This window comes from Hyperolius riggenbachi, chromosome 12 (genome assembly GCF_040937935.1).
Source record: "Hyperolius riggenbachi isolate aHypRig1 chromosome 12, aHypRig1.pri, whole genome shotgun sequence".
Classification (NCBI taxonomy): Eukaryota; Metazoa; Chordata; class Amphibia; order Anura; family Hyperoliidae; genus Hyperolius; species Hyperolius riggenbachi.
The window spans coordinates 193,097,583-193,120,532 of record NC_090657.1 but is presented as its reverse complement, the minus strand read 5'-3'; the positions used below and the strand labels follow the sequence as shown (position 1 = coordinate 193,120,532).

The 22,950-nt window shown below is 45.2% G+C and overlaps 2 protein-coding genes across 2 annotated transcripts in view; one reads left to right on the top strand and one right to left on the bottom strand.

Annotated features, from left to right (window-relative positions):
• Positions 1 to 9,571, top strand: part of PTPN1 (protein tyrosine phosphatase non-receptor type 1) — a 157,954-nt gene extending 148,383 nt beyond the window's left edge. Inside the window, exons 8-9 of the mRNA XM_068264144.1 lie at positions 4,020 to 4,252; positions 7,901 to 9,571. Coding sequence (XP_068120245.1) covers positions 4,020 to 4,252; positions 7,901 to 8,105 — 438 coding nt within the window. The 3' untranslated portion in view covers positions 8,106 to 9,571. The remainder of the gene's footprint in view (positions 1 to 4,019; positions 4,253 to 7,900) is intronic.
• Positions 1 to 22,950, bottom strand: part of RIPOR3 (RIPOR family member 3) — a 562,255-nt gene that overhangs the window by 226,101 nt on the left and 313,204 nt on the right. The gene's annotated exons all lie outside the window — the stretch shown is intronic.

Here is a 22,950-nt window from a genome sequence, read left to right as displayed (position 1 = left end):
TTTAGTTACCAACCCTAGCTGTGAACGATCTGAGCAGCCCCCCCCCCCCCCCCCCCGCCACTTTCAGCTGCATTACTAATTGGCAAAACGGAACAAGTTCCCGGGACACATCTGACTTTGCTAGGGGGACATAAACTGGTGGTATGGTTTTTATCACAGTGGCACTTTTTATTTTTAAACTGGAAATGGTAAAACGGAAAAAAAAATGCATGTTTTTTTTATCGCTTTTTCCCATAAAAAAAAGCCTAGAAAACAAAACATTTCTTGGGGCTAAACCACTATTGAAAGCCCGGTTTGTCTTGGGGTGTCATAAGTAGGGATAAAGTTATTGTTGATTAACCCATTTGCGTTCCGTTGTTTTCACGTGAGAAATGTTCACCTCCCATTCATCAGCCTATAACTTTATCACTACTTATCACAATGAACTGATCTATATCTTGTTTTTTCCGCCACCAATTAGGCTTTCTTTGGGGCGTACATTTTGCTAAGCCACTTTACTGTAAATGCATTTTAACAGGAAGAATTAGAAAAAATGGAAAAATTCATTATTTCTCAGTTTTCAGCCATTATAGTTTTAAAATAATACATGCCTCCATAATTAAAACTCACGTATTGTATTTGCCCATATGTCCCGGTTATTACACCGTTAAAATTATGTCCCTATCACAATCTATGGCGACAATATTTTATTTAAAAATAAAGGTGCATTTTTTCCATTTTGCATCTATCACTATTTACAAGTTTAAAATAAAAAAAATATAGAAATATTTCATCTTTACATTGATATTTAAAAAGTTTAGACCCTTAGGTAAATATTTACATGTTTTTTTTTTATTATTGTAATGGTTTTTTTTTATAGTAAACATTTTATTTGGGTAGTTTTGGGAGGGTGGGAGGTAAACAATAGATTTATAATGTAAATGTGTGTTAATTTTTTTTTTTTTTTTACTTTCAGTTGTAGTATTACTTTTTGGCCACAAGATGGCGGCCATGAGTTTGTTTACATGACGTCACTCTAAGCGTAACACACACTTAGAGTGGCGCATCGGGGAGGGAACGGCCAGAAAAAGCACAGCTTCCGAGAGAAGCTGTCGCTTTTGCAGCGGGGGAGAGGAATCAGTGATCGGGCACCATAGCCCGACACATTGATTCCCTGGCTACCGAATCCGCGGCCGGGAGTGCGCGTGCACACGCGCGATCGGCCGCGGTAGCGCGCATGGTTCCTGGACGTAGTTTCTAGGTCCAGTAACCAAAATAGGTTAAACAGGGACATGGCTAAAGCGTCAAAACTGCTCTGGTCCATAAGTGGAAAACAAGTTCTGGATGCAAAGTGGTTAAAGGATAGGTGAGGTGACATGATGAGATAGACATGTGTATGTACAGTGCCTAGCACACAACTATGCTGTTTCTTTTTTAATTTCTCTGCCTGAAAGAGTTAAAAATCAGGTATGAAAGTGACTTTCTGTCTATAGTGTGACCCTCACTGATAAGGAATTACAACCATAAAACACTTTCCTTGCCGAAAATGGCTTCTGAGAGCAGCAAAGAGAGAGAAAATGAATAGTTCATACATTTTAGCTTTGGCATACTTCAATGTGTCATTAAGCAGAGACAATGAAACAGTAAATAGTAGATTTAAAAGTAAAATTATCAGATATCAGAATTTTTAGGAGGAGGAGGAGGTTAGATGCCATTGTTTATCCCATCAGTTTATTTTCCCCTCATGTTTTTTTAAAATCTGCTGAGAGCATTGTTCTCCCCACTAGCCCCGCTCGTTCTGAGATACTTCTTGTGTGCTGCTCCGTTGGCCCTCTTCCCCGCCCAAGCACAGCAACAGAAGGCACTGCAAGCCTGAAGGCTAGCAACATGTCTGTACAGACTCGGCCCCGCACTATCGCTTGAGAGTGAGAGATTCTATCCCGATCCCCTGCTGGACCATAGTCCCCGCACAGATGTACAAGGCTTAATTCTTGACCAGTCTTGTGTCAGCTATTGGCAGCTTTGCACTGGTATGTCAACCTGTAGAGACTTGCCTGTTAGTACTAAGACTCTACTAGTGGAAGCGATCAGGTAAAGAGCCCTGGCCTCAATGATCAATGTAGCACTCTCACACAAAGTGTGAGTAATGTCACAAAGTGGGCTGGGTGAGTCAGGAGAACAATGCGTTCAGCCTGCGCTCTGCTCATCAGTAGCCGATACACCGAGCAGGATCAGGGGGCCACTTGGCTGCCTCAGGCGAGTTTAAACTATTGTGCTACAAGGCTTAAAGTGAACCTCCAGACTAAAAATCTACTCAGCAACACTGAAAAGGCTTGGTGTTTCTTTAACAACATCAGGACTTAGTTTTTCTTACCCAAGCCTCATTTTTAGCTGCACAGAACAAAACTGCCCGGGCATTTTTCCCCTGATGCTGTGCAAAGCATGATGTGATTTCTGATGTTGTTCTCGTTGCCTAGCGCACACAACGGGGAGGGGTGATCAGGACACAGGACAGTTGGAACTGTGTCTCATGCTCCCTGTCACCTCCTTTCAACCAAAAAGATGGCTGCCCCCATGAAATCACAAACATTTGCCTGTTCTTTTGAAACAGGGTGGGTAAGAGATTATATTACCTATCTATTTTAATTAACATAACTAATGTTACTTAATGACAGTGTTTTTTGGCTGAAGTTCCCCTTTAATTGGCTTGGTACTGTGCATGTAAATCTAAGCTGCGCTTGCAGCAGTCAATCTCCATGATGCAGTGTAGACTCTACACCGGTGGTTTTCTGTGCTCCTGAACCGATCATTTGCTTTGCGTGCCTGCTGATTTGGCTACCATGTGACAGCCAAGCTTTTTCCTATCGGTAAGGAGCCTGTTTCATTGGCTTTTTACAAGGTAATCACAGCGATCACAAATGCAAGATTTTAACGGGCTCTGGTCCGTAAGGGGCCAGAGCCTGCTGGTTCTAAATGGGTTAAAGTAAACATGAGATAAAAACGACAGGATTTATATTTGCCTGGACTTCTTCCAGGCCCCTCTGTAGTTCATGGGTTCCCTCGGTGTCCTTCCGGGCTGCTCCGTTCTTCGGCAGTCAGAGCTGGTAGTCGGGGACTACTGCGGATGCACGGTTCTGGCCACTCACCTCCTTGGTCACGTTTGCCTGCGCAATTAAAGTGTACCAGAGCTTGTTTAAATAAAAATGTATACACCCCTGGGGCTTCCTCCAGCCCCATACGCTCTGATCGCTCCCACGCTGCCGTCCTCAGTCTTCTGCAGCGCCGGTTCCGGGTCCCCACACTTCCATCAGCTGGAGCCATTGTGACGTAAGAGAAGTGTGCCCTCTACGTATCTCTCCGGCAGCTGCTGGAGAGATACGCAAAGATCGCACTTCTCCTGCGTAGACTGGATTGGGCTGATGGAAGTGCGGGGACCCGGTACCAGTGCTGCAGACGACCAAGGAGGCGCGTTGCCATGCACAGTACCTTGCTAGGGCTGCCACAGGTGAGACCAAACGGACACTGAGTCAGCCCACTCACTACTGGGGGCTGGAGAAGCCCCAGATAAGTATACATTCTTGTGGCATTTACATCTGAGGGCCGGTTCACACTCAAAGAGCAAACCGTGAGCTTTCTCCACAATATGTGTTTTTATTCCCATTCAATAGAACGAGAATCACAACGCAATTGCCCCCAAATCACTGCATTTAGCGGATTTGCAATTGATTCAAATTGCAAACGCTGCATTGAGAATGATCCCATAGGGATACATTAGCAGCAGTGCTTTGCTGATCGCTGGTGCTGAAAAGCGCTGTAGTGTGAGCCAGCCCTCAGGTACACTTCAAGGCTCAAGCTCTTTATGATAGCTGTTGCTACGCCAGGCGTTATGTGCAACTGCAGACAGAAGTTGATGGACAGTATTGCATAGCATTACAGAGGGGCTAGTGTAGTGGTGTTACTACTTATGCTTTCCTCCTACTCATTCATTTAGGTCTAGCACGGTTTATTCATTGAAAGTTACTGGTCTTTTTTACTTGCAGGAGCAATGGAAAGAGCTGTCAAACGAAGACATGGACCCCCCTCCTGAACACACCCCTCCTCCACCCCGGCCCCCCAAACGCATGATGGAGAACCAGAACGGCAGGATGCACGAGCAGCCAGAATTCTTCCCGCAGCAGGTGGTGGAGGAGGTGATCAGGCGGGCAGTGATTGAGGTGGAGCGGAGCGCCCCAGATGGCAGAGCACACCACTCTCTGCAGCCACCTATAGAAAGGTAGGACCTCCTGACGGGTGTAGGGAGATCACACTTCACAATGGGATGGATTTCCTTACCTGTGGGGTTATGGAAGGACAGGCGTACCTTTGTGTCAGGATTAAGCAGAAGCCACGCATTAATCATTCCCTGCAGCTGCCACGGCCAAACACAGCCGTTACAATAACAGTTCTGGAGAATTTCAGAGCATAAACATGATTGCTTTGTTGACACACAAGCTGCAGCCAAGGACAGTTCCTGGCGTGACATCAGCAGATCAGGCAGGCTAATAGGATGGAAGTTTCTCAGTGGTTTGCTATAGGCAGTGAGTTTTCATAGAACCCTCGCAGAATAACTCACAGCAGCAGAGCTGGCTTCTCCTATAGCCTTGTGACTGTGACTCTGCCTTGTGGATGGGAAAGATGTGTGCTATAACAATGCAAGTGGCAGAGGAACACAGTGTAACGCTAAAGGGGTTCATACAGCTAGCAGTGTTGCAGCCCAATCCACCATCCGATGCGACAAAAGATTATCAAATCTGATAATTTTATCAATCACATCGCAAAATCTGTGCGCCATGTCGATCGATTGATTTTTGGGTCTAATGCATCGATTAGACATGCTGTAAAATATCAGTTCTACGCGGTCTATTAGGAGCCCGGTGGTAATAGCGAGCAATATTGCAAAGACCGACATTCCAACCTCCTGCGCTGTCGCCCCTGTGAGGCCCCCGGGCGAGTATGTGACATCACACGTGTCACGTGGTGCACACCCAACATGGTACACATGCCACACAGTGGTGCTTGAGATAAAGGTGGAATTTACATTGCTAAAATTCACTGTTGCTCAAGTGGGAACCAATCCTTATCCTGATAGATGCAGAAAATGCAGCTTTTGCCAGGGACAGGTATGTATGTATGTATGTGTATGTATATATATATATATATATATATATATATATATATATATATATATATATATATATATATATATATATATAATATATTATTCTGGCCAGCTAAAATGCAAAGTGGCTGTGCCAGAAATGAATTGATTCGGGCTCCTCTCCTTGCTCCCCTTGCCGTATTTAAAGTGTGGGAACGAAATAGGTGGAAGGCACAAATTCCTGCTTCTCATTGTATTTCCCTGCAGTTACAAAAGGTAAAAGGTAGGGGGAAAATACAGGGTGGGTAGAGATACAAGGACCAGTTGCCAGTGGTGAGAGGAGCTGGTGGGGGGAGAAGCCGGAACCACCAGCCTTTTGCATTTCACTCTTGGCTGACTGGTGAGAGGAGGTGGCAGTGGGAGGAGCCAAAGCTGCCGGAATCAATTCATTTCTGACATTGGCCGTGTTAGCATGGCCACTTCGCGTTCTGGCCATAACATATATACTGAGCGCTGCTCTGAAGCAACTTCCTCACCTTACCACACAGTCATTGTGTTTTATTTTATTTAAACGACCCCTATCGCGAAAAAAACTAAAATACATGTAAACACATACACCTACATCTTACAAATGTGTTTGTACACTATTCTGGCAGTTGGAGGGAGAAAATGCCATTCACGAGGTGCTTAAAAAATAAAGAAAACCTAGAGAACCCCATGAGGAGTTTAACTAGTCCAAAGCCTGTTAGATTTCTGCTAACCACTATAAGTGACAGCAACAGAAGTAATTTATGGCTCTTTTTACTCTGGAAGAAATATACTACTTATTTGTATGTGTTTAAAGCGTACCTGAGATGGGCTGGATAGAAAGAGAATATACATACCTGGGGCTTCCTCCTGGCTGATCGCTCCCTCGCCGGCCTCCTGCGCCGCGTGGATTCTTCGCGGAAAGGCCTTCATTTGGGGCCAGTCATTTTTCCACCAAATAACGCAAAATCTTTAGGGTGCTACTGGTATATACCTTATGCAGTTACTTTATAACAGTGGAGGAGTAGCCTGATTTATTATTATTTTTATTTATATTGTGCTCATTCACAAATGCAGCCTTGCCAAGCTGTGCACACCACTGCTCTGTGATTAGAGAGTTAGAGTCCATCCATTTCAATCAGAAAATATGGTACAGCACCAGCCTGCACCCTCACATATCTTAGTTGTGGGGTGCAACACCACCCCAAAGGAAACCCAAGATGAGACCTACAGTATATGTGCACATGAAGCAATTAATCAGCCCTGTTTCTAGGTACTGGCCAGGTGTGCGACCGTCCTGGCTGCTGTGAGGGAGGGGGGAGCAGTGATGGAGGAGGGAGCCGCGGCCTCACTGGGACTCTGCCGTAGGAAGAGGAGCCTAACTTCTCTCTCTCCCTGGGGCCCCCCTCTGTGCCCTCACCTCTTGGCAGAGTAAGCACAGTGGGAAGCCTCGTATGAGCAACTCTCCTCCCTTCCCACTCCAGTTGCTGATCACTTGCCGCTGGTCTCCTCTCCTCCATCTGCATAGCCGGTTATACGCTCTCTACTTCCTGACCCCTTGCCCTAGGTACATTTTAGCCTAGAAACTGCCCTGCAGCTAATAGATGTTCTCCAGCCTCATAAACACTGCTGTTAAAATCCTTCAGCTCACTGAGATCTGTTAGGCCTGGAACCCACTACAGATTGCAGTCATTCTGTTTTTGCTAGCATTTTGTAATAATTTTTTTCTTTTTTGTAGCGACTTTTATTTTAGAGCAAATGATTGCAAAAACGATTGTTTCATGGTTTTTGAGTTTTTTGGTTTTTTTTTGGGGGGGGGGGGGGGTTTCTTAGTAAAATAGCTGCAACATTGCTTTTATACAGCGTTTGCAAAGCAATTTTGCTGCACTCCTATACTAAGCACTGAATCGCAATGGCTAGCAAAATGCTACAGGCAGAGCACCTGCAAAATTCACTTCAGTGGGCTCACCATCATCCACTTTCATTGGGATATTCATTTTTGGAATTGCCAGCTATCAATCACTGCTAAAAATGCTTTTTTGTGTGTCCCAGGCCTTAAAGACTGTCACATGATCACTGCATAGCTCCTCCGTTCAGATGACTCATGCTGTCTGCTCTTTTGCGAGTTTTCAGGCCTTACTTTGAGTTTTTAGAAAGGGGGGAGGGAGGGGAAGATTAGAAATCAGAACAAGGAACTTCAGACTCAACTACTAAACCCAAGTACACACTGTTGCTATTCCGAAACTTTTCAGCTAAGGACTATCTAAAGTGTGTTCTTTAACTTTAGGGCCTGTACACACTGGCTATGTTGTGCTGAATTTTTTTAACTGCAGCACTTTTTGAGTGAATGTTTGACCAATCACATACAAAATTGCAATGTGATGCGATTGCACTGCATTTTTTTTAGGTCAAAACCCAGGAGACCTTGCAACTTTTGAAGGACTTTAAACCAACCACAAGAAATACGCAAATGTTTTGGAAAATGCAAACGCACTGCAAAAACGCAAGCATGCAATTTTAAAATCTCACCGTATGCGATTTTAAAATCGCATTAAGCTTGCGATTGCGCTTGGTGATTTTCAGTGTGTACAGGCCCTTAGTGGTTTAGTACTAAATCCATGCATGCTCTAATGTCACTGGCCTCTCTAGGAGTGATCTGTCTGACCTAATGATTATAAATGTAATTTAAAATAAAGTTTTTTTTGGGGGGGGGTTTACGTCCTATTCTAATCATTTCTATTTATTCTTCCTGCCCAGCACTAGTCAAGACACTGAACTTCGTAGGAGACTCCCCAGTGCTGATCAGGCCCACTCCTCCCCTGAGGCAGAAGACAAGGTCACCCCTGACCCTACAGACGACAGAAACGGCAGCCAAGAGTGGAGTTCGCTGGTGCTAAACATCTGTTTGTTCACTGTGCTGACAGCCGGGGCTATCCTGTGCTACAGAGTATGGTACCATTAAAACGGACACCGTCTCAGAATCAAGTCGTGCACACGGAGGCAAACGAGACGCAATTGGAACCAAATTACATAGAAAAATGGAAACAAAACGAGCGCTGTGCTCCTGCGGCCTGACAGCTTCAACAAGCTTCTTAACAGCTTAAACTTTGCGCATGCGTCTTAGTGCACTATGGGGTGCTGGAGAGCCCTGCAAATCCCCCCGAGGAATTCACCACATCTCAGGGCTGCAAAACTATTCAGGAGTAAAAACACAGATAATGCCAAATATTTTTTTTTTTTCGTAATAAAATAGTGGTATTACAACACATTGTTGTTTTTATTTTATTTTTTTCCTTTTTGTTTTTTTTTCCTTTTTTTTACCAGGTATTTTTGTTTTTATTAGGACACAAGTGTTACCTTTTTACTTTGTGTTGCTACATTTTATCGGCGTCGCAAGCGGTATACGGGCTTGGCGCCTTTTTTTGTCTTGTAACCAAAACGATGGTTCTTTCTATTGGACTCTAGCTCCCTTTCACGCCCCCCGTGGAAACAAAAAGAAAAAAAAAAAATAATGCGTCAAAGGAATGTAGTTTTTCATTTTTGTTTTTTTGTCAAGGGGGTTTGTATTATAATAATAATAATAATTATTATAACTTTTGACTGTGGGGTGGAAGCAGCAAATTGTGTATAGAGTTTTCTTTTTTTTTAATCTTTGAATTGAAATGAGCTTGTGGGCTGTGCCTCTATACTTAACTGTTACAATCGCTTCATTTTCATTACCGTTCGTCTTTTAAAAAGTAGGAAAAATGCAGCTTTCTCTCCATTTGCTCAGGGTAGGCCAACAGTTATCCATTTCTTCCTCATAAATATATTTTTTTTGTCCCGTTCTTTTTTTTGATACTTTATAGGACTTTTAATTCTCATGTTTGCCGTTAGCACTGACTGATACAAACTTTCCTGCAGGATCCTACAAAAAGAAATAAGAGATTTCCACCAGCATTTCAGCCGTATGGTGCCTGGCAAAGCAGAGTGCGAAAACGGTGCCCGAGCTGTTTCGCCGCCTGTGATATTTCCTCTTTATCAAAGAATGTGTTTCGGCCACCGACGCCGATATGTATGTGGCCGTGGCTGACTTGAGATTACACGATCGGTGCTTTTTGGTGGGATGGTCTCTTTTTACCAGGGTGGTTTCCGCCATCGGCGACGGCGGAAGGTCTGTGTCTGTCTGCTTTTATGGCAGCCATTTCCATATTATTTGTATAAGCTTTTTCTTGCCTTTTTCCATTTATACACAGTACAACGTGTTGAGTTGTTTAAATGATGCTGTTTGGAAGGGGGAGGGATTTTCTGAGGGTGGGGGAGGAGAGATAGTTATGTTACGCAAACTCTACAATACTGTTTAAGCCTGACGCAATACAGAAATGCACTTGTGGCACTTGAATGTGTTGGAATTATGTGCTGGTCCAATAAACTGTTATTTCCTCCCTTCCTTTTTGTTTTATTTCGCTTGATTAGTCAATACAGTATGTAATTACCAAGCTGATTGTTTTGCTTAAAGTGGACCTGAACTCTCGCACAGGATAAAAGGAAAACAGAGAAATGTACCCTGTATGTATTTAGAGAGTTTAGCCTATCTGTTGCCCCCTCGCCTGTGACCAATCACAACTGTAATTTGATCTCTCAGCTGTGTCAGCTCAGGAACCTCCTCTGCTTCGGCAGAACAGCTAATTTGTAAACACAGGATGTTAACCCCATGTCTGCTTCCTTGAAAGCAGGATGTAGACACACTGTAGATTTATTGCAGGATTTGTATCAGCTGTAATAAACTAATGTTTTGTTAAAGGTTATTATGCTGTTTATCTTTTAGAGTAAACAGGAAGGTCCGCTTGAAACCAAACCTGTGATCTGAAAGGGGGTAAAATTTGGATGCTTACCTGCGGTAGTGGTCCTATTTGAGACCTCTGTACCAGTGCTGGGTTCCTTCTCTTCTGGCCACAGCTCCCGGCAGTGTATGAGTGCTTCTGAACTGGGCATACAAAAGTAAAGATGGCACATGCCCAGTAGAATGAAGTGATCATGCATGAAGGAAAAAGCTGTGCACAAGCAGATTTGTTGTACTGGGCAAGTGCTTGTGCATACTCGTGCATGCCTAGTAGAGATTCACTCATACAGGGCAGCAAACTTTTCCAAAAGCTCTTGTATGTTTAGAGGGGCTCTGGGCTGGAACAATGGGCTACAAGAGGATTTGGGAAGCTTCTGGAATATCCAGAGCCTTTCCTCTACTGAGGTAAGTACGTATTTTTTATTGTTTAGTTCACTACAGGTTCACTTTAATGATTACAGAATTGTCCTTACAGTTGTAGTGCAAATAATCGGTTTCTGCTCTTCTCCCCCATTCAAATACTTGAGTTGCAGATTGCCCAGCAAGCTCATGGTGAACCAGAACTCCTACTGATTCAACTTTTTGTAGAGTCTCCCCCTGTGAGTACAGATCACCTGACCATGTCACCTCCTGCTGGTGAGATATTAACCCTTTGTAGAGTCTCCCCCTGTGAGTACAGATCACCTGACCATGTCCATCTCCTGCTGGTGAGATATTAACCCTTTGTAGAGTCTCCCCCTGTGAGTACAGATCACCTGACCATGTCACCTCCTGCTGGTGAGATATTAACCCTTTGTAGAGTCTCCCCCTGTGAGTACAGATCACCTGACCATGTCACCTCCTGCTGGTGAGATATTAACCCTTTGTAGAGTCTCCCCCTGTGAGTACAGATCACCTGACCATGTCACCTCCTGCTGGTGAGATATTAACCCTTTGTAGAGTCTCCCCCTGTGAGTACAGATCACCTGACCATGTCCATCTCCTGCTGGTGAGATATTAACCCTTTGTAGAGTCTCCCCCTGTGAGTACAGATCACCTGACCATGTCACCCCCTGCTGGTGAGATATTAACCCTTTGTAGAGTCTCCCCCTGTGAGTACAGATCACCTGACCATGTCACCTCCTGCTGGTGAGATATTAACCCTTTGTAGAGTCTCCCCCTGTGAGTACAGATCACCTGACCATGTCACCTCCTGCTGGTGAGATATTAACCCTTTGTAGAGTCTCCCCCTGTGAGTACAGATCACCTGACCATGTCCATCTCCTGCTGGTGAGATATTAACCCTTTGTAGAGTCTCCCCCTGTGAGTACAGATCACCTGACCATGTCACCTCCTGCTGGTGAGATATTAACCCTTTGTAGAGTCTCCCCCTGTGGGTACAGATCACCTGACCATGTCACCTCCTGCTGGTGAGATATTAACCCTTTGTAGAGTCTCCCCCTGTGAGTACAGATCACCTGACCATGTCACCTCCTGCTGGTGAGATATTAACCCTTTGTAGAGTCTCCCCCTGTGAGTACAGATCACCTGACCATGTCCATCTCCTGCTGGTGAGATATTAACCCTTTGTAGAGTCTCCCCCTGTGAGTACAGATCACCTGACCATGTCACCCCCTGCTGGTGAGATATTAACCCTTTGTAGAGTCTCCCCCTGTGAGTACAGATCACCTGACCATGTCACCTCCTGCTGGTGAGATATTAACCCTTTGTAGAGTCTCCCCCTGTGAGTACAGATCACCTGACCATGTCCATCTCCTGCTGGTGAGATATTAACCCTTTGTAGAGTCTCCCCCTGTGAGTACAGATCACCTGACCATGTCCATCTCCTGCTGGTGAGATATTAACCCTTTGTAGAGTCTTTCCTTGTGAGTTTAGATAAGTGGTCCTCAAACTAAGGCCTGCGGGCTAAATGCACCCCCCTGAGGATTTTTTACCAGCCCCCACACACAAAATGTATTACTTATAGATGCGGTCTGCTGCATCTTTAAATATTGGTGGCCTGCATATAGAATAGCAGTTCTGGCATCACCCTTCCACATGGAAGCCAGAAAGCAGTCATTTGCTGGCTTCTGGGTTGTGCTGCACGATTTTGCAGGCCATTAGGTGGCATTATGGCTCACATATGACTTATGTTAGGGTCACAATATCTGCATTGTATTGGTGGCATAATATCTGTACATGCTGTGGTGGTGTGCATACTATATGCACATGCTGTGTTGGGAGGCATATTATCTGCACATGCTGTGTTGGGAGGCGTATTATCTGCACATGCTGTGTTGGGAGGCGTATTATCTGCACATGCTGTGTTGGGAGGCATAATACCTGTACATGCTGTGGTGGTGTGCATACTATATGCACATGCTGTGTTGGGAGGCATATTATCTGCACATGCTGTGTTGATGGCATAATATCTGTACTTGCTGTGTTGGGTGGCATAACATCTGCTCTGTTTAAATGGGAGCCATGAGGGCTGCACTTGTTAATAGGCCCGGTCTACAATACCTAGGCTCAATGTTATGTTTTTCTACATCATTTCATGTATACTCCGGCCCCCCAGCAGTCTGAAGTATGTTGACCCGGCCTTTGACCAAAAAATTATGGGGACCCCTGGTTTAGAGCACCTGACCGTGTCACCTCCTGCTGGTGAGATATTAACCCTTTGTAGAGTCTCCCCCTGTGAGTACAGATCACCTGACTGTGTCACCTCCTGCTGGTGAGAAATTAATCCTTTGTAGAGTCTCTCTGTGACTACTGAATACTAGAGATGTCGCGAACGGTTCGCCTGCGAACGGTTCCAGGCGAACTTTGGGGGTTCGCGTTCGCCTGCAGCAGGCGAACTTTTGCGGAAGTTCGATTTGCCCCATAAAGCTCTATTGAGCAAAACTTTGACCCTCTACATCACAGTCAGCAGGCACATTATTGCCAAACACACTGCTCTCACTGCTGGAGGCCCGCCTCCCTCCCTCCCTCCTTCCTTCCCTCCCTCCTCCAAGCAAGGTCCTTATACCATTTGACTCACTTGTCTGCCTACACTAATTAGTTAAGGGACAGCTGCTACCCTCCTCTCTCCTACCCTAATCTGCCAGGGAATTCCAGTATTCCAAAAGCCAGCTTATATACCGTGGCTGGGGATTGAACCCAGGTATCAGTGTATGGTAGGTAACTAACATATCCATTATACCACCAACACTTCTAGCTGAAGCTAGCCTAGCATGTACAATTTATGCTCAGTCCAAAAGAAAAATAAAATTTATATCACACTTTTCTCCTGGCGGACTCAAAGCGCCAGAGCTGCAGCCACTAGGGCACGCTCTATAGGCAGTAGCAGTGTTAGGAAGACTTGCCTAAGGTCTCCTACTGAATAGGTGCTGGCTTACTCAACAGACAGAGCCGAGATTCGAACCCTGGTCTCCTGTGTCAGAGGCAGAGCCCTTAACCATTACACCGTCCAGCCACTGCTTAAGGATATGTAGCACCATCCAGCCACTGCTTAAGGATATGTAGCAGGGCCTTTCCTTTCGTGTTCAACAGTTGTCCAAAGAGAACCCCAGATAGCCAGGTAGATTCATCTCTCTCTCTCTCTCTCTCTCTCTCTCTCTCTCGTAGGGATGGTCACCGCTTTCCGCGGAATTGTATTTTTGCGCATAAATGGATTGAACATAAATGGTACATGCTAGGCTGGCTACAGCATGTAGTGTTGGTGGTGGCAAGGCCATGCCTGGCTACATATCCTTAAGCAGTGGCTGGATGGTGTAATGGTTAAGGGCTCTGCCTCTGACACAGGAGACCAGGGTTCAAATCTCGGCTCTGTCTGTTGAGTAAGCCGCACCTATTCAGTAGGAGACCTTAGGCAAGTCTTCCTAACTGCTACTGCCTATAGAGCGTGCCCTAGTGGCTGCAGCTCTGGTGCTTTGAGTCGCATATGCGTTTTCTACTATGTGCTATGGAAATGCATATGCGATAGTGTGTTCCTACCCTTAAAGGATACCACAACCGAAACTAACATTGCGGCAGTGTGTGGGGGAGTACAAGTAATTACCTTCAGCTCCTCCTGCCCCCCTCCGTCTGCCGCCGTTCATCGACTATTTCTCCCGGTGTCTCCCGACTCTGTTGACCCCCCACCCGGACATACTGCGCCCTGTGCGCACAGTATGTCATCCCCTCTTCGCTTCTGGCCGGCGCATAACGAATGGCTCAGAAGCACGCTGATTCTCCTGCCTCCACTAGGCTGCGTGTGCGCTCCATTACACTAAGCGTCACATGCTAATCATGTGACGCTTAGTGTAATGGAGCGCACACGCAGCCTAGTGGAGGCAGAAGAATCAGCGTGCTTCTGAGCCGTTCGTTATGCGCCGGCCAGAAGCGAAGAGGGGATGACATACTGCGCGCACAGGGCGCAGTATGTCCGGGTGGGGGGTCAACAGAGTCGGGAGACACCGGGAGAAATAGTAGATGAACGGCGGCAGACGGAGGGGGGCAGGAGGAGCTGAAGGTAATTACTTGTACTCCCCCACACACTGCCGCAATGTTAGTTTCGGTTGTGGTATCCTTTAATGTGTTTCTGTACTTATACATAGATCTCAGTTAACACGAGCTTTGATCAGTAATGTGATTTGATTTTTGCTCAGTTTGAAAATAGTAGCAAAACACTGACAATGTTGTTCATTGTTTACACAGTACTGAGGAGAAAAGACTGACGTCAAGTCATTCCTCAGTATGTAGACACCAATAACATGGACTGAATACAAGAAGCAGTGCTGAGGGGAACTGGGAACAATAGAAGGCTGGTGTCCATCGGAAATCGGGACTCGCAGCTGCTTGTTTACTGTCAGTATAAGTACGATACTCTGGTTGTGACGCTGAAATTGAGCTCTGATCAATAATTCATTATTAATTTTAGCCATTTTAAAGTAAACCTGAGACGAACAAAAGTAAAAGTCTTATACATAACTGGGGCTTCCTCCGGCCCCCTTCAGGCTGCTCAGAGCCACGCTGTCGTCGTCCTCCTGGATTTCCTACAATTCAGTTGGGTAATCCAGTCAGTCGGCACACTGCACATGCGTTTCGTGGCCAGTTGCAATCCTGTGGCTGGGAGCGTGCTGCTCCTGCAGAATGCTCCCAGCTGCGGAAGCGTGCGCAGCCTATGCCTATGCCTGTGCTGACTGACCGGCTTACCTAACTGAATTGCAGAGAATCCAGGACGACTGCAAGGGGCTGAGCAGCCTGAAGGGGGCTGGAGGAAGCCCCAGTTATGTAGAAGACTTGTTTGTCTCAGGTGCACTTTAAAGGGAACCTGAGGTGAGAAGTATATGAAGGCTGCCATATTTCCTTTCAAACAATACCAGTTGTCTGGCTGTACTGCTGATCCTCTGCCTCTAATACTTTTAGCCACAGACCCTGAACAAGCATGCAGCAGATCAGGTACTGTGACTCAGCTGGACTCAGGTTTTACTGGATTAGTCATATGCTTGTTCCAGGGTTTTGATTCAAATACTACTTATACCAGAAGAGCAACAGGGCTGCCAGGCAACTGGCATTGGTTACAAGGAAACCTCCATATCCCTCTCACCTCAGGTTCCCTTTAAGCACACTAAAAGTGAACCTGAAGGAAGAGGGTTATGGAAGCTGCCATATTTACTTTCATTTTAAACACTACCAGTTGCCTGGCTGGCCTGCTGAGCCTCTGTCTCTAATATTTGTAGCCATAGACCCTGAAGAAGCATGCCGCAGATCAGATGTTTATGAGAAAAATCTGACTGGATTAGCTGCATGCTTGTGTCTGGTGTTATTCAGACACTGCTGCAGCCAAATAGACCAGCAGGGCTGCCAGGCAACTGGAATTGTTTAAATCCCACGGGCAGGTTAAGTCACTTTGGATCAAGGAAAACATGTTTATACTTTGATCCAAAGGACCTCTAGTAATGATTTGTGGACTAATGTGAACAAGGGAAAATACATTAAAAGGTCAATCAATTGTCTAAAAGTATTCAACAACTTTTATTTCTCACAATTATAAAATATATCAAAATGTCAATATAGTTCCTTGAATACTGAAGGTAAGTACACGGCTGAGAGACTAGCAGTAATGCAGCAAGCACCAGTTGTTCAAAGGCTCACTACTGTATAGTGACGTCACATAGAGGCCTCCATTCACAAAGCAATACTGCATTCGGTAATGCAACAAAACAAAAACACTGATTTTACAGAACATCTAATTCTATAAAGTGGACCTGAATTCTTGCACTGGACAGAAGGAAAACAGAGAAATGCACCCTGTATGTATTTAGATAGTTTAACTTGTCCCCTCATCTGTGACTAATCACAAGCTGTAATTTGGTCCCACAGCTGACTGCCATGGCAGAGCAGCTAATTTGAAAACAGGTAGTTAAAGGACAACTGTAGTGAGAGGTATATGGAGGCTGCCATATTTATTTCCTTTTAAACAATACCAGTTGCCTGGCAGCTCTGTGGCACTAGTGTCTGAATCACTCCAGGAACAAGCATGCAGCTAATCTAGTCAGATCTAATAATAATGATCTGCTGCATGCTTGTTCAGGGTCTGTGGCTAAAAGTATTAGAGGCAGAGGATCAGCAGGACAGCCAGGCACACTGGGATTGCTGTAAAGGAAATAAATATGGCAGCCTCCATATCCCTCTCACGTCAGTTGTCCTTTAACATGTTTGTTTCCTTGTTTGTTTCCTTGAAAGCAGTTAGACGCACTGCAGATTTATTATTTGTATCAGCTGTAACAAAGTAATGTTTTTCTTTAACCAGTTGAGGACCACAGGCTTACACCCCCCCCCCCCCCCCCCCCTTCCAGTGACCAGGTGATTTTTTTTTTTTTTTTTTACAATTCAGCACTCTGCAGCATTAACAGTTTACTGCACGGCCATATAATGAATATCTCCTCCTTTTGTTGCCACCAACAGAGCTTTCTGTTGGTGGTATCTGATTGTTGCTGCGATCTGTATTTTTTAAAATTAATTTTACTGTTTTATTTTTAAATAACTAGTATTTTCTTAAAATTATATTAAATACGTTTTCAGAATGGCAAAAAAAAAGTTTTGTTTTTTTTCTGAATGGCCTTTCAGAATTGGGACCATAGAGTTGGAGTGGCCGGTCACAGTTTGCCTACAAGAAGACGATGTTACACTGCTTTTTCCTTCCATCTTTAGATTTCCTTTAAAGTGTACCTGAAACGGGGCCATAGCAATAAAATATACATACCTGGAGCTTTCTCTGGCCTGATCGTACCCACGCTGCCCTGTTCTGGCTCCCCGGTCGGCTGCAATTAGCCCCGGAAAGTCCTCCAGTCTGCACATGCGCAGTCCAGCCAGGTGTGCCCCCGTCTCGCTCTCATCGCCCAAAGTTCTGCGCAGGCGCAGAATTCTCCCAGCGGTGCAAACGTGGCAGAAGTGCACTCGCATGGCTGAGCTGTGCATGCGCAGTTGGCCCTGGACTGGAGGACTTTCTAAGGCCAATTGCAGGTATGTATATTTTATTGCTATATGGCCCCATCTCAGGTACACTTTAAGCCTCAAAACCTTTCTTTTTCAGTGCTGCAAGGAGTGTATGGAATCCATGCTGATCACACTATATAAGGTGACTGCAGTGCTGCAAGGAGTGTATGGAATCCATGCTGATCACACTATATAAGGTGACTGCAGTGCTGCAAGGAGTGTATGGAATCCATGCTGATCACACTATATAAGGTGACTGCAGTGCTGCAAGGAGTGTATGGAATCCATGCTGATCACACTATATAAGGTGACTGCAATGCTGCAAGGAGTGTATGGAATCCATGCTGATCACACTATATAAGGTGACTGCAGTGCTGCAAGGAGTGTATGGAATCCATGCTGATCACACTATATAAGGTGACTGCAGTGCTGCAAGGAGTGTATGGAATCCATGCTGATCACACTATATAAGGTGACTGCAGTGCTGCAAGGAGTGTATGGAATCCATGCTGATCACACTATATAAGGTGACTGCAGTGCTGCAAGGAGTGTATGGAATCCATGCTGATCACGCTATATAAGGTGACTGCAGTGCTGAAAGGAGTGTATGGAATCCATGCTGATCACGCTATATAAGGTGACTGCAGTGCTGAAAGGAGTGTATGGAATCCATGCTGATCATACTATATAAGGTGACTGCAGTGCTGCGAGGAGTGTATGGAATCCATGCTGATCACACCATATAAGCTGACTGTAGTGCTGCAAGGAGTGTATGGAATCCATGCTGATCACACCATATAAACTGACTGCAATGCTGCAAGGAGTGTATGGAATCCATGCTGATCACACCATATAAGGTAACTTCAGTGCTGCGAGGAGTGTATGGAATCCATGCTGATCATGCTATATAAGGTGACTGCAGTGCTGCGAGGATTGTATGGAATTCATGCTGATCACACTATATAAGGTGACTGCAGTGCTGCAAGGAGTGTATGGAATCCATGCTGATCACGCTATATAAGGTGACTGCAGTGCTGCGAGGAGTGTATGGAATCCATGCTGATCACACTATATAAGGTGACTGCAGTGCTGCAAGGAGTGTATGGAATCCATGCTGATCACACTATATAAGGTGAATGCAGTGCTGCGAGGAGTGTATGGAATCCATGCTGATCACACTATATAAGGTGACTGCAGTGCTGCAAGGAGTGTATGGAATCCATGCTGATCACACTATATAAGGTGACTGCAGTGCTGCAAGGAGTGTATGGAATCCATGCTGATCACACTATATAAGGTGACTGCAGTGCTGCAAGGAGTGTATGGAATCCATGCTGATCATACTATATAAGGTGACTGCAGTGCTGCAAGGAGTGTATGGAATCCATGCTGATCACACTATATAAGGTGACTGCAGTGCTGAAAGGAGTGTATGGAATCCATGCTGATCACGCTATATAAGGTGACTGCAGTGCTGAAAGGAGTGTATGGAATCCATGCTGATCATACTATATAAGGTGACTGCAGTGCTGCGAGGAGTGTATGGAATCCGTGCTGATCACACTATACAAGGTGACTGCAGTGCTGCGAGGAGTGTATGGAATCCATGCTGATCACACCATATAAGCTGACTGTAGTGCTGCAAGGAGTGTATGGAATCCATGCTGATCACACCATATAAGCTGACTGCAATGCTGCAAGGAGTGTATGGAATCCATGCTGATCACACCATATAAGGTAACTGCAGTGCTGCGAGGAGTGTATGGAATCCATGCTGATCATGCTATATAAGGTGACTGCAGTGCTGCGAGGATTGTATGGAATTCATGCTGATCACACTATATAAGGTGACTGCAGTGTTGCAAGGAGTGTATGGAATCCATGCTGATCACGCTATATAAGGTGACTGCAGTGCTGCGAGGAGTGTATGGAATCCATGCTGATTACACTATACAAGGTGACTGCAGTGCTGCGAGGAGTGTATGAAATCCGTGCTGATCATGCTATATAAGGTGACTGCAGTGCTGAAAGGAGTGTATGGAATCCATGCTGATCATACTATATAAGGTGACTGCAGTGCTGCAAGGAGTGTATGGAATCCATGCTGATCACACTATATAAGGTGACTGCAGTGCTGAAAGGAGTGTATGGAATCCATGCTGATCACGCTATATAAGGTGACTGCAGTGCTGCGAGGAGTGTATGGAATCCGTGCTGATCACACTATACAAGGTGACTGCAGTGCTGCGAGGAGTGTATGGAATCCATGCTGATCACACCATATAAGCTGACTGTAGTGCTGCAAGGAGTGTATGGAATCCATGCTGATCACACCATATAAGCTGACTGCAATGCTGCAAGGAGTGTATGGAATCCATGCTGATCACACCATATAAGGTAACTGCAGTGCTGCGAGGAGTGTATGGAATCCATGCTGATCATGCTATATAAGGTGACTGCAGTGCTGCGAGGATTGTATGGAATTCATGCTGATCACACTATATAAGGTGACTGCAGTGCTGCAAGGAGTGTATGGAATCCATGCTGATCACGCTATATAAGGTGACTGCAGTGCTGCGAGGAGTGTATGGAATCCATGCTGATCACACTATACAAGGTGACTGCAGTGCTGCGAGGAGTGTATGGAATCCATGCTGATCACGCTATATAAGGTGACTGCAGTGCTGCGAGGAGTGTATGGAATCCATGCTGATCATGCTATATAAGGTGACTGCAGTGCTGCAAGGAGTGTATGGAATCCATGCTGTTCATGCTATATAAGGTGACTGCAAAGCTGCGAGGAGTGTATGGAATCCATGCTGAGCATGCTATATAAGGTGACTGCAGTGCTGCAAGGAGTGTATGGAATCCATGCTGATCACACTATATAAGGTGAATGCAGTGCTGTGAGGAGTGTATGGAATCCATGCTGATCACACTATATAAGGTGACTGCAGTGCTGCAAGGAGTGTATGGAATCCATGCTGATCACACTATATAAGGTGACTGCAGTGCTGCGAGGAGTGTATGGAATCCATGCTGATCACACTATATAAGTTGACTGCAGTGCTGCGAGGAGTGTATGGAATCCATGCTGATCATGCTATATAAGGTGACTGCAGTGCTGCGAGGAGTGTATGGAATCCATGCTGATCACGCTATATAAGGTGACTGCAGTGCTGCGAGGAGTGTATGGAATCCATGCTGATAATGCTATATAAGGTGACTGCAGTGCTGCGAGGAGTGTATGGAATCCATGCTGATCATGCTATATAAGGTGACTGCAGTGCTGCGAGGAGTGTATGGAATCCATGCTGATCATGCTATATAAGGTGACTGCAGTGCTGCGAGGAGTGTATGGAATCCATGCTGATCACACTATATAAGGGCTCAAACCCACTAGAGCGATTCAAACTGCTAGCGATTTCCCTAAACGCTCAGCTGATAATGGATGGGCTAAATTCCACTGGAGCAATTGCGATTACTAAATTGCAAAATGCAGGACATGCAGCATTTATCGTGTTTAGCGTTTCTGCATTGTAAAATATATAAACGCTGGCATAATCCCTCATCAAACCTGCACAGAGCGTTTTTGCTAGCATTTTGTAAGTTACTGCACACTGTAACAAAATTTAAATTGAAAGGACCAATCACAATTAAAATCTCTAATCGCTACACAACCGCTGGCAAATTGAATACACTTTTTTTTATAAAATTGCTACTGAAAACGCTCATACAAAACACTAGCAATTGCGATTAGCGATAATGTTTTGTAGTGGGCTCCAGGCCTAAGGTGACTGCAGTGCTGTAAGGAGTGTATGGAATTCATACTGATTACACTATATAACAGGGGTCAGGAACCTTTTTGGCTGGGAGAGCCATAGACTCCACATATTTTAAAATATAATTCAGTGAGAGCCATACAATATGTTTCAAACTGGCACAGTGGAGGGTTCACATCCCTGGTGCCATGGTGACAGGGATGTGAACCCTCCTTCCGGCAGCAGAAGTGTCAGACTTCAGCTTCTCTTGGGTTTCAGCAACATCAGCAATTTCCCTAAAAGGCAAGACAAGAGAAATACAGACTAACAGCTTGTACAATTAGCTAGCTGACCTGGGGGTTGATTCACTTTGTAGCAAGAGATCCCTGCAATTTGGTCCAATAGGCTGCCTGTCAAGTGACAGGCAGCCTATTGGGCCAATCAAAGTGCAGGGATCTCGTCCTACAAAGTCACTGGACCTGACAGGGTTCAGAGTGGGACAATTGAAGCGGCCGTTAGTTTTGGGGGAAGCGCGAGTAAGTTAGTAATGCATGCTACAGTAGTAGTGTGCCTACTTTGAAAATGTTACTTGCGCTGCTTGAGTAGTGTAGCTTAGTGAATCAACCCCCTACTGATTTACCATCAAAAGAGCCACATCTGGCTCCTGAGCCATAGGTTCCCTAACCCTGCTATATAAGGTGACTGCAGTGCTGCAAGGAGTGTATGGAATTCATGCTATATAAGGTGACTGCAGTGCTGCAAGGAGTGTATGGAATCCATGCTGATCACGCTATATAAGGTGACTGCAGTGCTGCGAGGAGTGTATGGAATCCATGCTGATCACACTATATAAGGTGACTGCAGTGCTGCGAGGAGTGTATGGAATCCGTGCTGATCACACTATATAAGGTGACTGCAGTGCTGCGAGGAGTGTATGGAATCCGTGCTGATCACACTATATAAGGTGACTGCAGTGCTGCAAGGAGTGTATGGAATCCGTGCTGATCACACTATATAAGGTGACTGCACTGCTGCAAGGAGTGTATGGAGTCCGTGCTGATCACACTATATAAGGTGACTGCAGTGCTGCAAGGAGTGTATGGAATCCATGCTGATCACACTATACAAGATGACTGCAGTGCTGCAAGGAGTGTATGGAATTCATGCTGATCACACTATATAAGGTGACTGCACTGCTGCAAGGAGTGTATGGAGTCCGTGCTGATCACACTATACAAGGTGACTGCAATGCTGCAAGGAGTGTATGGAATCCATGCTGATCACACTATACAAGGTGACTGCAGTGCTGCAAGGAGTGTATGGAATCCATGCTGATCACACTATATAAGGTGATGACTGCAGTGCTGCAAGGAGTGTATAGAATTCATGCTGATCACACTATATAAGGTGACTGCAGTGCTGCAAGGAGTGTATAGAATTCATGCTGATCACACTATATAAGGTGACTGCACTGCTGCAAGGAGTGTATGGAGTCCGTGCTGATCACACTATATAAGGTGACTGCAGTGCTGCAAGGAGTGTATGGTATCCATGCTGATCACACTATACAAGGTGACTGCAGTGCTGCAAGGAGTGTATGGAATTCATGCTTATCACACTATATAAGGTGACGACTGCAGTGCTGCAAGGAGTGTATAGAATTCATGCTTATCACACTATATAAGGTGACTGCAGTGCTGCAAGGAGTGTATAGAATTCATGCTGATCACACTATATAAGGTGACTGCAGTGCTGCAAGAAGT